Raw genomic sequence first — 14024 nt, 5'->3', positions numbered from 1 at the left:
GTCCTCCCGAAGACAGGAGTCGCACATGCAAGTGCGTCATAGAGAGCGCGCGCGCATGCGCAGTGTAGAGCGCCCCGTCTTCGGGAGCACTCGGGCTCCCGAAGCATTTCCAAAGCCTCCCTTCGGCCGGGAGACAGCGGTATTTGACCGAAACGGTCGAATACCACTACAGGGGAGCCAGGACAGCAGCGGGCACCGGGAGAGGAGAGGGAATGCTCTATGGGACCCAGAGCCTCCCTCTACTTAGGTGAGTATCTGACTTTTATTTTATTTTGGGTTCCCATTAGCTTTAAGTATAGGAAAGAGGAAAATCACTCTAAAATACGTTTGTTTGTTTTTTTACAAAAGCTATACACTTCCAGCTTTACTGTACAAAAAAATGCTACACCAAAACACTCAAAAAATCGCTAGGCATACCTCGATTTAAAAAGTAGCTTAAAAAAAAAACCGCTTAGCGTTTGTGATTACACTAGCGCTTTTAGGTGTGCACCAGCCCTGAAAGTGTTTTGGGTTTTTTTGTTTGTTTGTTTGTTTTGTAGAATGCGAATATAATCCCCCTTTCTTTGTGCTTTTTCCCTTTTTGTCTTGCAGGAAAGGTTTGCTCTCGTCATCTTTGGTGCAGAATTTGCCTTAAGAATTTGGGCTGCTGGCTGCTGCTGCCGGTATAAGGGATGGAGGGGGCGCCTGAAGTTCGCACGGAAGCCATTATGTATGCTGGGTGAGCCTGTAATTTGTGATTTGCCCGATACTTCCGGTGTGATGTGCAAGCAGTGTATAGAGATCTGTAGTATGCCTGGAAACAGCTCCTGTGAAGAGATTTGGCTTGTGTTATGCTGCATAAATCCGGGCATTACTTAATGCGGTTTAAAACCCAGACATAATATTCAATAAAAACATGTTTTCCTACTTTTTATATGCCATACAGTTATCATATTTGCATTTGTGCATAAGTATTATTATTCATTTAGATATTATAGGTTCCCAAAAGTAGAGTTTTTTGCTTTGTGAGCTGACTTTGCATTTTATTAATAACTGGTTTTATTCACTATGTATTGAAGGCAGACATGCTTTGACTCGCTGTCTGTGTAGAGCTGCTTCTCCACAGTCATCGAATGGGTCACATTCCTCACTTGATACATTAAGTAAACACAAGATAACAATCTACAACTTCGGATGCGTCCACATTTCACTACACTGAACTTTCAAGCTCTGTGTGTAAAGGTAGCCATACACTGGTCGATTTGCCATCAGATTCGACCAACAGATAGATCCCTCTCTGATCGAATCTGATCAGAGAGGGATCGTATGGCTACCTTTACTGCAAACAGATTGCGAACCGATTTTAGCCTGAAACCGTTCACAATCTGTTGTGGTGGTGGTGGTGCTGCCGCCGCTCCCCCCGCCCGCATGCCCGCATACATTACCTGCTCCGCCGGCGTGACTCCAGTCCCCAGGTCTCCGCTATCTTCTCCCCTCTGGTCTCCAGGTCCTGCATGCTTTACTTCTTCCTGCCCGGCAGGAAGTTTAAACAGTAGAGGCTGTTTAAACTTCCTGCCCTCTACTGTTTAAACTTCCTGCCGGGCAGGAGGAACTGAAGCATACCGGAGACCAGCGTGGACACGGAGCAGCGGTGACCGGGGGTAGTCGTGCCGGCGGAGCAGGTAATGTATGCGGCTCTATTGCGTCGGTCGTCGGGTACTCGAACGCCGCTAGCGACGCGCTCCCTACCCGCGGGCGATCGACGGTAATTTTCCGCACGGGATCGGACGAAATGGATCGAAATTCGGCGTGTAGCGCGAACGATTGGCAGCAGATTCGATCCCAGTGATCGAATCTGCTGTCGAAACGACGGCAAATCGGGCCAGGGTATGGCCAGCTTAACCCTTCGAATGCTGGTCTAGTAAAAAAAAAATGCTGATTGCATATAATATGCTGTAAATAATGTTTTAGAGCAAAGATTAAATGCTGGGTTATATTCCGCTTTATCAGGAAGGCTCCCAACTGTCCCTCTTTGTGCACCCAGTCCCTCTGTCCCTCTCTCTCCCCTATTCATCCCTCTTTCACTGCTGGGGTCAGTGTCACAGCTGTAAAAGAGAAGGTGAAGAGACTAGCAGAGCTGACTGATGTTTGGGAATGCCTGCATTAAAACTCAGCGGAACTTAGTTCTATCTGCTTTGTAATGTAAATCCCTGGCATTTCTCACATCAACTTGTATGTCCATCATAAAGAAGAATGATTGTCATAACACATCAGGAAGTGTGAGAGAGAGAAGCAGGGATTGGGGAACTCTGGAATTCAGCTAATAGTGCAGATCTGGGCGCTGGCTGGCTGCGCTGCGGGACTAGAAGAGGTGATTTACTGATTTACTTTGACATATGACCTCTTCTCTCTCCAAATCCTGCCGCCCTTCTTATCTTATCTGATGTTATCGCCCTAGGCCATGGCTTTTGTGGCCTTCCCAGAAATCTGGCCCTGAGTGCACATACCCTTTATGTCAGTTCTGTTTTTTGGTGTTGTTTCAGATATTTTTGTCCTGGTAGCCTCCATTCCAGTGGTGGCTGTGGGGAAGAATCAGGGGAACGTTTTGGCCACATCGCTTCGGAGTTTGCGGTTCCTCCAGATCTTACGCATGTTACGTATGGACAGAAGAGGGGGAACCTGGAAGCTTCTGGGATCAGCCATCTGTTCGCACAGCAAGGTCAGTGCTTCAGGGAAGGGGGACTTGGAAATGATTGCAACACTGTTTGATCCTGACTGCTCATGTGTGGCTAAATCCAGCTGCAGTGCTGGCTACTAAGGGTCAGAGATGTCGCGAACGATTTTCGAACCATTCGCCGGCGAACATCTCTGCATCACTGGGCCTTCTACTACTTCAGGAGTAGTACACCTGCAGTGCCCGGCGGAGCGCGTCCTAGATCGCGCTCCTGTTGCCGGGCACTTTCTGCGGATGTGCGTGACGTCATGAACCTGGGCAGCGCAGGCGTACTACCCCGGGTCATAGCGACCCGGAAGTAGTAGAAGGCCCAGAGATGTTCGCCCGGCGAACGGTTCGAGCCATCTCTACTAAGGGTACATCTCTCAGCAGAGGAAGGAGGTGGGAGAGGTCAGGTGATGTTTACTCACTGGGAGAGACTGGCTGCTGACTCCACCCAGCTCTCTCCTGCCCAGTAAAATGTCACTGTCATCTCAACAGGAAGGGAATTTGGAGGTTGCTTCCAACCAGGTACACTCAATATAGTTATTGCAATTGTGCATGTGCATTACCCCTTTTCAGTCCCTTTTCCCCATCATCCAGGTGGGTTTGGGGGGTTCGGGTTCATGGGTGATTGAGGAAAAGGATCAGTGGCAGAGATCTGGAGTGTTGGACATACTCTGACACTTTGACCTGAATAGCAGGACGCTGCTCCGGATTTTATCAGCAATGGCGCCATCTTGCATCAGCCATTTTTTCCTATGTCGGCTATGTCCCATATTAGACCTATAGAGGAAAAGGTCAACGTGGGACATAGGGCAAGTAGAAATCAGCTGTACATGAGCAGCTTCATTGCACTGGGCATGTGTGGACCTTACCCATGCCCAGTATGGAGACACTCTTACATGGAGAGTAGAGCAGACACCAGAGCATACCCAACAAGCCCTTCTTGAACTATGTTCAGAGGGACTCTGTGCTGGTCAGTGGGCACCAGAAGGGTTGTGAAAAGCGTCTGGACTATCTTGAGGCCTTCCAAGTCTTAGGTAAGTATACAAACAGAACGAAATCCGCACACCCGCAGGTAAAGTCCAAGGGTTTTTATTTAGTCCAACTTACAAAGGCAGAAAAATTGGCTGACATGTTTCGGATTACATCCTTACTCATAGCCTAAACATACTGACATCTAGGTGGACCATATATACTTAAACAGCCCCGCCCCCAAAGGTGTATTCACCTGGGAGCAAAGGGGATTTAAAGGCGCAGGAATAAAAACCTGCAGAAATGAATATATGGAAAAATATGGAAAAAACCACCATCATACTAATATTACTATGTATAAAGACACAGAATACAATATTTAAAATGCAGAAATACAAAAATACAGAAATACAAAACTGCACAGTACAAAAATAAGACGATATCAATATATAAAATTAATGTCCCACCTGGCATTTAAACCATGAGGTTCCCTAGTCCCCATCTACAGAATCCAATATGCCTCCCTCATTCGCAATTTCTTGTATAGGTCACCACGTCTAAAGGAAACAGTCACCCTCTCAATCCCTTGAAATAGAAAACCAGCCATATTCCCATCATGTTTCTCCCTGTAGTGTCTCGCAACATTGCTAATGTTATCCGTCTTCCAGGAGGCCCCATTAAAATGCTCAGAGATCATTTGCCTCAAGCAGCGCGTGGTGCAGCCCACATACTGAAGGCTGCAAATCGCGCAAGTGACCACATAGACTACGGATTTCGTGTTGCAATTAATAAATTGACGTATAGAAAAGGTTTTTTGATTAGCAATGGAGGAGACGCTGCGTGAGGAGCGGTGGTAAGCGCAATAATTACATGAAGAAAATCCACATTTGTGTGATCCCACAAAGGACAACCATGTAGGACGTCGGGGTGCACTGGTAGACTGATACAAACTGGGAGAGAGAGTAGATGACAGAGAGGGAGCTTTTTTATAAGCAAATCTACACCCAGGCTCAAGCACTTGTAATAGCTTATCATCAGCATACAACACAGGGATATATTTCTTGATTATCGCTGTGACCTGATTATATTGTTGGCTATAGGTAGTTATAAAATTTAAAGGAGCAGCATTAGGACTCTGTACCTGTGCAGTGTCAGAACTATTGCTTAATAATTTGCTCCTCTCCCTGGAAATGGCAATTCTCTGGGCCCTATCCAGATCAGAATTCGAATAACCCCTAGACCTAAACCGTGACCTAAGGGCAGAAAATTCTTGTACTGTAAATTCGTCTGTAGAACAGTTCCTCCTGGCTCTAATATACTCTCCAACAGGGACCCCTCTAAGCGTATGCCGTGGGTGACAGCTAGTGGCTTGCAATAAGGAATTCCCAGCGCACGGCTTCCTATAGGTCCTGGTTTCTATCCTGCCGAGTTCCCCAGAGCCAAAAAGGGTAATGTCGAGGAAATCTATTTGCGTATCACTAGAGGTGCACGCAAAAAAAGATTAAAGTTGTTCGAATTAAGATACATCAGAAACTGTTGCAAAGCTTCCTCAGTACCCTTCCATATTAACAAAAGGTCGTCAATGAAACGGCCATACCAAATGATGCAATCTAGAAAGGGGTTCGACTCCCCAAAAATGCGGAGCTCCTCCCACCAACCCATGTAAAGGTTGGCGAGAGAGGGGGAGAACTTCGCCCCATAGAAGCTCCGCACCTCTGGAGGTAGAACCCCCCATCAAAAGAAAAATAATTGTGAGATAAAAGAAACTCGGTCACTACCAGGATATAGGCTTGGAGCGAGGCCGGGAATGAACTATATCTAGATAAATGGAACTCTAAAGCCACTTCTGCTAGATTGTGTGGGATAGAGGAATATAACGCCCTTACATCCAGGGTTACCCATTTATATTGTGATCTCCACTGTACCTCCTCCAAACTAGCCAGGACATGTTTGGTATCTTTAATTAAACCAGGTAATCTCAAAACCAATGGCTGTAGATGGGAATCAAGCCATTCCCCTAGCCTCTCCCCAAGGGACCCAATCCCCGAAACAATAGGCCTACCCTCCGGTGGGGTGGCGGGCTTGTGCACCTTGGGGAGGTGATGGAAAATGGGGATGACAGGGTTCCGAACTCTAAGAAAATCGGCCATGTTCTTTTTAAGTAAACCCCTGGACTCCCCTATAGAGATGAGTTGGTCAAATTCCAGTTTATAATTCAAAGTGGGGTCCCCGGGAAGATGTATGTAGGTGTTTCGGTCCTGGAGCTGGCGCAAGGCTTCCGCCTTGTAATCCAAAGCATTGAGCACAACAACAGCACCCCCCTTGTCAGCGTTTCTAATAACAATATCAGATCTTGACTTAAGATTCTCCAATGCTTGTCGCTCAAGGGGGGTTAGGTTGTGCCTAATTTTACTAGTTTCAGCCAGCAATTTCAAATCCTTTTCAACAAGGTCCTGGAAGGTTTCTACTGGTGAGGATCTGCAGTAGACTGGGTAGTAATCGCTATTGAGAGGGACAGGTAAAGTCACATCTTCTACGTTAATGAGACCAACAGTCTCCGATGCCAACTGTTGTGCCACTACAGAAGTGCACGTGTCTTGGAATAGGGATATAGGAGGTAAGGGAGCAGGGGTGCGATAGGGCAGTGCATTGGTAGTGGTTTGTGTAAGAAAATGTTTTTTTAAAAGGAGTGTTCTAACAAATTTATTGACATCCTTAAGTGTGTCAAAAAGACTAAATTTACAAGCAGGGACAAAATTCAGACCTCTAGAAAGAAGTGAAATCTCGTCTTGTGATAAAGTGGCATCAGAGATGTTGATAACATTCATTGGTTGAATCACCATCTTTTTCCTGTGTTTCCGCCCCCCTCTCCGCGTCTTCCTCCCTGGCCTCCCCCTGGGGTCTGCTGGGGCTTGTACCATCTCCGTTTGGACTTCTTGGGCTGTCTGGGAAGGGGATTCAGGTCTAAAGGGGATAGGTTTGGATGGGACCTTGAAAACTCACCCCGATCCGAGCCAGTAGACCCCGACTCAACAGGCAAATCCGACTGGTCGTCTGAATTGTCAGGGGAACTGAAACTAACATGTTTGGTGGGTGTTTTGGGGGAGCGTTTCAAAATCGGTTTAGGATTGCGGGGTCCAGTTGGACGTCCCCTCCCTGAGGAATTCCACCTACCCCATTCATAGACAAGACCATCACGGTAATCCCCAACATCTCTCAAATATTTGGACCTTTTTAGATTCATGATGGTGGCTTCTAATTTGGCCACATTCTCTTTTAATTGGTTATTTAAATCATCATATAGATCTACATCGTAGAACTTGTCAATCTCCGCCCGCGTCCGCGAGATTTCAAGGTTGAGGTCGACAAGTCTACGCTCCTCATAGACTATTATAAGCTTCATCAATCTCAATGAACAATCAGATAAAATCTCATTCCATTCTATCAAGAATCTATCACAATATACATTAGTGGGGATTTTTTTTATCCTAAGACCCCGTGGTATAATCCCCTCCGCCACATATTGCTTAAGGGCGGTGAGGTCCCACCAGAGTTTAGTCTCTTTATTTAACTGGTGTTCCAGATGGATAAATGCAGATTTCAATGACAAGTCCACCTCGTCCTCAAGGACTTTGGGTGTTCTGGAAAAAACCGTGACAAATTTATTAGCCCTTCTGGAATCACAACCCAAATCTGACTGAGTCAGAAGTTTCTGATTTACAAGGTTTGTTGTGTGTGGCTGGTCAGATGTATTTTTAGGGGGCCTGCGCCTTTAAATCCCCTTTGCTCCCAGGTGAATACACCTTTGGGGGCGGGGCTGTTTAAGTATATATGGTCCACCTAGATGTCAGTATGTTTAGGCTATGAGTAAGGATGTAATCCGAAACATGTCAGCCAATTTTTCTGCCTTTGTAAGTTGGACTAAATAAAAACCCTTGGACTTTACCTGCGGGTGTGCGGATTTCGTTCTGTTTGTATCCTGATCTGCCACATTGGTTTCCAGCACCTTGCTACAGGTAATAGGGGTCGAGCGGTCTCATCTACTGCATCTTTCCATGGCTTTTTGACTGCTCCCTCTGTCCATCACTGGGTTTCCTGGCCGACCTAAAGCCTTATGTACCAACTGTTTACAAGGCAGTTCCATCAACATGGCACAAAGAATCACACGCAGCCAAGTTACATTGCTGCCTTCAACTGTTGATACCTGCACGCAGGATCGGTTACATGGCCGTGAGGATGGTCTTAATTTCCCACCTGTGCAACCTGGTATCCCTCAGATGTTGGCTCCCCAGGAGGTGATTTCCGGAAATTCTACTCTGTCTATTACGGAGGCTGGTGAGAAAACATCCATAATGACGGCGGAGAACTCTGCTCCGAGTTCTATGGGAGGAGTGGTTGTACAGCTGATGCAGCAGAGTGCGCCAGGATTGGCTGTCCTGCCGCTGGACGGCCAACCAGAGCGGCGGTCTGATCCTGTTTCCTTCAGCGGTGAGAAACCTATGACGGGATTGGCTACGGAGAATACTGGCTCTGCATTGGATCCGGCTCTTTTGACCCAGACCATGCTGGGTGATCGAGTGTCCCAGCTGTTAACGCCGGAAATCTTGCGGCAACTGCAGGCTGCCTCCGCATATTTGAATATGCCTGCTTCCGACACCGGGCTACCCTCCAAAGGATCAGCACAGGCTCATCACCTTTCCTCCTTGTTGGACACGAGCGGTGGAGGCGGATTGCCATATAATTCATCACAATATGTGAGTAATATAAATCCTATTGCCTCATCCACTGCAATGTGTTTTGCTCCTGCTTTTGCTCCTGCCCCTGGCTCTTTATCTGGTCGCCCGACCTGGACAACTCCCTCCTTGTATTTTCCGGGGACCCCGTCTATGCCTCCATATCCTCCCTGTTCACTTCCTATGGGACTTATGAATAATAAGCATCTTATTGTAGATGAGGATGGAGGTGATCATGTTGGTCGCGCTGTTGTCCCCCATAATCCTTCTAATGGACATAACCATAATATAGGGACTGGACAGACCACTGGGACCCCGGTGGATGCGGGGCCCCCTAAAAATACATCTGACCAGCCACACACAACAAACCTTGTAAATCAGAAACTTCTGACTCAGTCAGATTTGGGTTGTGATTCCAGAAGGGCTAATAAATTTGTCACGGTTTTTTCCAGAACACCCAAAGTCCTTGAGGACGAGGTGGACTTGTCATTGAAATCTGCATTTATCCATCTGGAACACCAGTTAAATAAAGAGACTAAACTCTGGTGGGACCTCACCGCCCTTAAGCAATATGTGGCGGAGGGGATTATACCACGGGGTCTTAGGATAAAAAAAATCCCCACTAATGTATATTGTGATGGATTCTTAATAGAATGGAATGAGATTTTATCTGATTGTTCATTGAGATTGATGAAGCTTATAATAGTCTATGAGGAGCGTAGACTTGTCGACCTCAACCTTGAAATCTCGCGGACGCGGGCGGAGATTGACAAGTTCTACGATGTAGATCTATATGATGATTTAAATAACCAATTAAAAGAGAATGTGGCCAAATTAGAAGCCACCATCATGAATCTAAAAAGGTCCAAATATTTGAGAGATGTTGGGGATTACCGTGATGGTCTTGTCTATGAATGGGGTAGGTGGAATTCCTCAGGGAGGGGACGTCCAACTGGACCCCGCAATCCTAAACCGATTTTGAAACGCTCCCCCAAAACACCCACCAAACGTGTTAGTTTCAGTTCCCCTGACAATTCAGACGACCAGTCGGATTTGCCTGTTGAGTCGGGGTCTACTGGCTCGGATCGGGGTGAGTTTTCAAGGTCCCATCCAAACCTATCCCCTTTAGACCTGAATCCCCTTCCCAGACAGCCCAAGAAGTCCAAACGGAGATGGTACAAGCCCCAGCAGACCCCAGGGGGAGGCCAGGGAGGAAGACGCGGAGAGGGGGGCGGAAACACAGGAAAAAGATGGTGATTCAACCAATGAATGTTATCAACATCTCTGATGCCACTTTATCACAAGACGAGATTTCACTTCTTTCTAGAGGTCTGAATTTTGTCCCTGCTTGTAAATTTAGTCTTTTTGACACACTTAAGGATGTCAATAAATTTGTTAGAACACTCCTTTTAAAAAAACATTTTCTTACACAAACCACTACCAATGCACTGCCCTATCGCACCCCTGCTCCCTTACCTCCTATATCCCTATTCCAAGACACGTGCACTTCTGTAGTGGCACAACAGTTGGCATCGGAGACTGTTGGTCTCATTAACGTAGAAGATGTGACTTTACCTGTCCCTCTCAATAGCGATTACTACCCAGTCTACTGCAGATCCTCACCAGTAGAAACCTTCCAGGACCTTGTTGAAAAGGATTTGAAATTGCTGGCTGAAACTAGTAAAATTAGGCACAACCTAACCCCCCTTGAGCGACAAGCATTGGAGAATCTTAAGTCAAGATCTGATATTGTTATTAGAAACGCTGACAAGGGGGGTGCTGTTGTTGTGCTCAATGCTTTGGATTACAAGGCGGAAGCCTTGCGCCAGCTCCAGGACCGAAACACCTACATACATCTTCCCGGGGACCCCACTTTGAATTATAAACTGGAATTTGACCAACTCATCTCTATAGGGGAGTCCAGGGGTTTACTTAAAAAGAACATGGCCGATTTTCTTAGAGTTCGGAACCCTGTCATCCCCATTTTCCATCACCTCCCCAAGGTGCACAAGCCCGCCACCCCACCGGAGGGTAGGCCTATTGTTTCGGGGATTGGGTCCCTTGGGGAGAGGCTAGGGGAATGGCTTGATTCCCATCTACAGCCATTGGTTTTGAGATTACCTGGTTTAATTAAAGATACCAAACATGTCCTGGCTAGTTTGGAGGAGGTACAGTGGAGATCACAATATAAATGGGTGACCCTGGATGTAAGGGCGTTATATTCCTCTATCCCACACAATCTAGCAGAAGTGGCTTTAGAGTTCCATTTATCTAGATATAGTTCATTCCCGGCCTCGCTCCAAGCCTATATCCTGGTAGTGACCGAGTTTCTTTTATCTCACAATTATTTTTCTTTTGATGGGGGGTTCTACCTCCAGAGGTGCGGAGCTTCTATGGGGCGAAGTTCTCCCCCTCTCTCGCCAACCTTTACATGGGTTGGTGGGAGGAGCTCCGCATTTTTGGGGAGTCTAACCCCTTTCTAGATTGCATCATTTGGTATGGCCGTTTCATTGACGACCTTTTGTTAATATGGAAGGGTACTGAGGAAGCTTTGCAACAGTTTCTGATGTATCTTAATTCGAACAACTTTAATCTTTTTTTTGCGTGCACCTCTAGTGATACGCAAATAGATTTCCTCGACATTACCCTTTTTGGCTCTGGGGAACTCGGCAGGATAGAAACCAGGACCTATAGGAAGCCGTGCGCTGGGAATTCCTTATTGCAAGCCACTAGCTGTCACCCACGGCATACGCTTAGAGGGGTCCCTGTTGGATGCTCAAATACCCCTTTTTAAAATTCGAGTTTGGTCGAATTCGAATAGTAAATTATTCGAGGTCAGTCGAATATTCGAGTCGAATAATTTTTACTATTCGATTCGACCTCGGACTTCGAGCTCACTATTCGAGTCGGTATTCGAGCTCACTATTCGAGCTGACTATTCGAATTGGCCTTAAATAGCTTCCAACACTTGTTTTGAGGGTGAATGATGCAAGAAACATCTTTTTTTCCAAGTAACAACAGCAAGTGATTATGTGGGGATGTTCCTTTAAAAAAAAATGTGGAAAGAGAAGTTGTGTCCTTAATTTTGTTCAGTAGTGTTACTGTATATACTTGTTCTTCTTCTTCTTTATCTTTCTTCTTCTTCTTCTAGATCTTCTTCTTCTATATCTTCTTCTTCTTCTTCTATATTGTCTTCTTCATCATCATCTTCTTCTTCATCTTCTTCTTCTTCTTCATCTTCTTCTTCTTCTTCATCTTCATCTTCTTCTTCATCTTCATCTTCTTCATCTTCTTCATCTTCATCTTCTTCTTCTTCTTCATCTTCATCTTCTTCATCTTCTTCTTCTTCATCTTCTTCATCTTCATCTTCTTCTTCTTCTTCATCTTCATCTTCATCTTCTTCTTCTTCTTCTTCTTCTTCATCTTCTTCATCATCTTCATCTTCATCTTCTTCTTCTTCTTCTTCTTCTTCATCTTCTTCATCATCTTCTTCATCTTCTTCTTCTTCTTCTTCATCTTCTTCTTCTTCTTCATCTTCTTCTTCTTCATCTTCTTCATCTTCTTCATCTTCTTCTTCTTTTTCATCTTCTTCTTCATCATCTTCTTCATCTTCTTCTTCATCTTCTTCTTCATCTTCTTCTTCTCCTTCTCCTTCTTTTTCAATATCGTCTTCTTCTTCTTCACGTATTTCTCTTTTCAATTTTTTTTTTAAAGAAATGCAGCTATTTTTGAGCGTAACAAATAGCTGGTGGGCGCACGCATGTTGGAAGCGCCATTGTATGTGCTCCCTGGCAGTGGAAACACAAAGACAGCAGGAGGTAAATTCAGCAGCAGGAGGAGGAGGATGAGTGTGTGGCAGCAGGCAGTCAATGAGGCAGGCAGCTCGCCGTGACATAATAGCCCTGGTACCTAGCGGTGATACCAGGGCTGTAAATAAACACAACAGGAGGTCCCAGACAGCGGTCGTGCAGCCCACATTGTGTCCAATACACAACTGGGACAACACAGTTTTCAACCCGGGCACCTCAGAAAAATTAAACCTTTTTTTTTTTTTTAATGGTTTGTTTGGTTTTGGTTTTGCAACCAATATAGCTATTGTTTGACGTAATAGCTGGTGGCAGAGTGGCAGCAGAAGAAGGTAATTCTGTGTACCCTGGCAGTGGGAAACACAGACAGACAGCAGCAGCAGGAGGAGGAATGGAGGAGTAGGCGAGCAGCTATTGTTTGACGTAATAGCTGGTGGCAGAGTGGCAGCAGAAGGTAAATCATCTGTGTACCCTGGCAGTGGGAAACACAGACAGACAGCAGCAGCAGCAGCAGGAGGAGGTATGGAGGAGTAGTGTGAGTGTGGCAGCAGGTAGGCAGCGTGACATAATAGCCCTGGTACCTAGCGGTGATACCAGGGCTGTAAATAAACACAACAGGAGGTCCCAGACAGCGGTCGTGCAGCCCACATTGTGTCCAATACACAACTGGGACAACACAGTTTTCAACCCGGGCACCTCAGAAAAATTAAACCTTTTTTTTTTTTTTATGGTTTTTTGGTTTTTGGTTTTGCAACCAATATACGGTAGCTATTGTTTGACGTAATAGCTGGTGGCAGAGTGGCAGCAGAAGAAGGTAATTCTGTGTACCCTGGCAGTGGGAAACACAGACAGACAGCAGCAGCAGGAGGAGGAATGGAGGAGTAGGCGAGCAGCTATTGTTTGACGTAATAGCTGGTGGCAGAGTGGCAGCAGAAGGTAAATCATCTGTGTACCCTGGCAGTGGGAAACACAGACAGACAGCAGCAGCAGCAGCAGGAGGAGGTATGGAGGAGTAGTGTGAGTGTGGCAGCAGGTAGGCAGCGTGACATAATAGCCCTGGTACCTAGCGGTGATACCAGGGCTGTAAATAAACACAACAGGAGGTCCCAGACAGCGGTCGTGCAGCCCACATTGTGTCCAATACACAACTGGGACAACACAGTTTTCAACCCGGGCACCTCAGAAAAATTAAACATTTTTTTTTCTTTATGGTTTTTTGGTTTTTGGTTTTGCAACCAATATAGCTATTGTTTGACGTAATAGCTGGTGGCAGAGTGGCAGCAGATGAAGGTAATTCTGTGTACCCTGGCAGTGGGAAACACAGACAGACAGCAGAAGGGCAGTACACAGCAGCCCACTGTAGGTGTAAAATGTGTGGCTGCAGGCGACGTAATAGTCAAAGTGAACCAGGCTGGCTTAGTGAGCAGGAGCCAGGAGGTGGTAAAGGGTGGTAAGGCACATTAACGATGGTTCCGGCAGCCAGTTCATGTCCCCCTCTCGCCGACAACAGGGGCCAGGAACTCGCCTTCCACCCACGCCTGGTTCATCTTGAGAAACGTCAGTCTGTCCACAGACTTGTGAGACAGACGTGAGCGTTTCTCGGTGACCACGCCACCAGCTGCACTGAAGCAGCGCTCGGACAGCACGCTGGAAGGGGGGCAGGACAGCACTTCCAGGGCGTACTGCGCCAGCTCGCTCCAGATCTCCATGCGCTTGACCCAATACTCCATGGGATCAACAGGGGCATCGCTGTCAAGCCCGCTGTACGACCCCATGTAGTCAGCCACCATGCGGGTCAGGCGCTGGCTGTGACCG

The 14024-nt window shown here is 46.4% G+C and overlaps 1 protein-coding gene across 2 annotated transcripts in view; it reads left to right on the top strand.

Moving 5' to 3' along the window:
* KCNQ3 (potassium voltage-gated channel subfamily Q member 3) overlaps positions 1-14024 on the top strand; it is a 333527-nt gene that overhangs the window by 190542 nt on the left and 128961 nt on the right. For both annotated transcript variants that reach the window (XM_068238036.1, XM_068238035.1), the window contains exons 3-4: positions 592-718; positions 2523-2698. In XM_068238036.1, coding sequence (XP_068094137.1) covers positions 592-718; positions 2523-2698 — 303 coding nt within the window. The remainder of the gene's footprint in view (positions 1-591; positions 719-2522; positions 2699-14024) is intronic.

This window comes from Hyperolius riggenbachi, chromosome 5 (genome assembly GCF_040937935.1).
Source record: "Hyperolius riggenbachi isolate aHypRig1 chromosome 5, aHypRig1.pri, whole genome shotgun sequence".
Classification (NCBI taxonomy): Eukaryota; Metazoa; Chordata; class Amphibia; order Anura; family Hyperoliidae; genus Hyperolius; species Hyperolius riggenbachi.
This window is presented reverse-complemented; position numbering and strand designations above follow the sequence as displayed.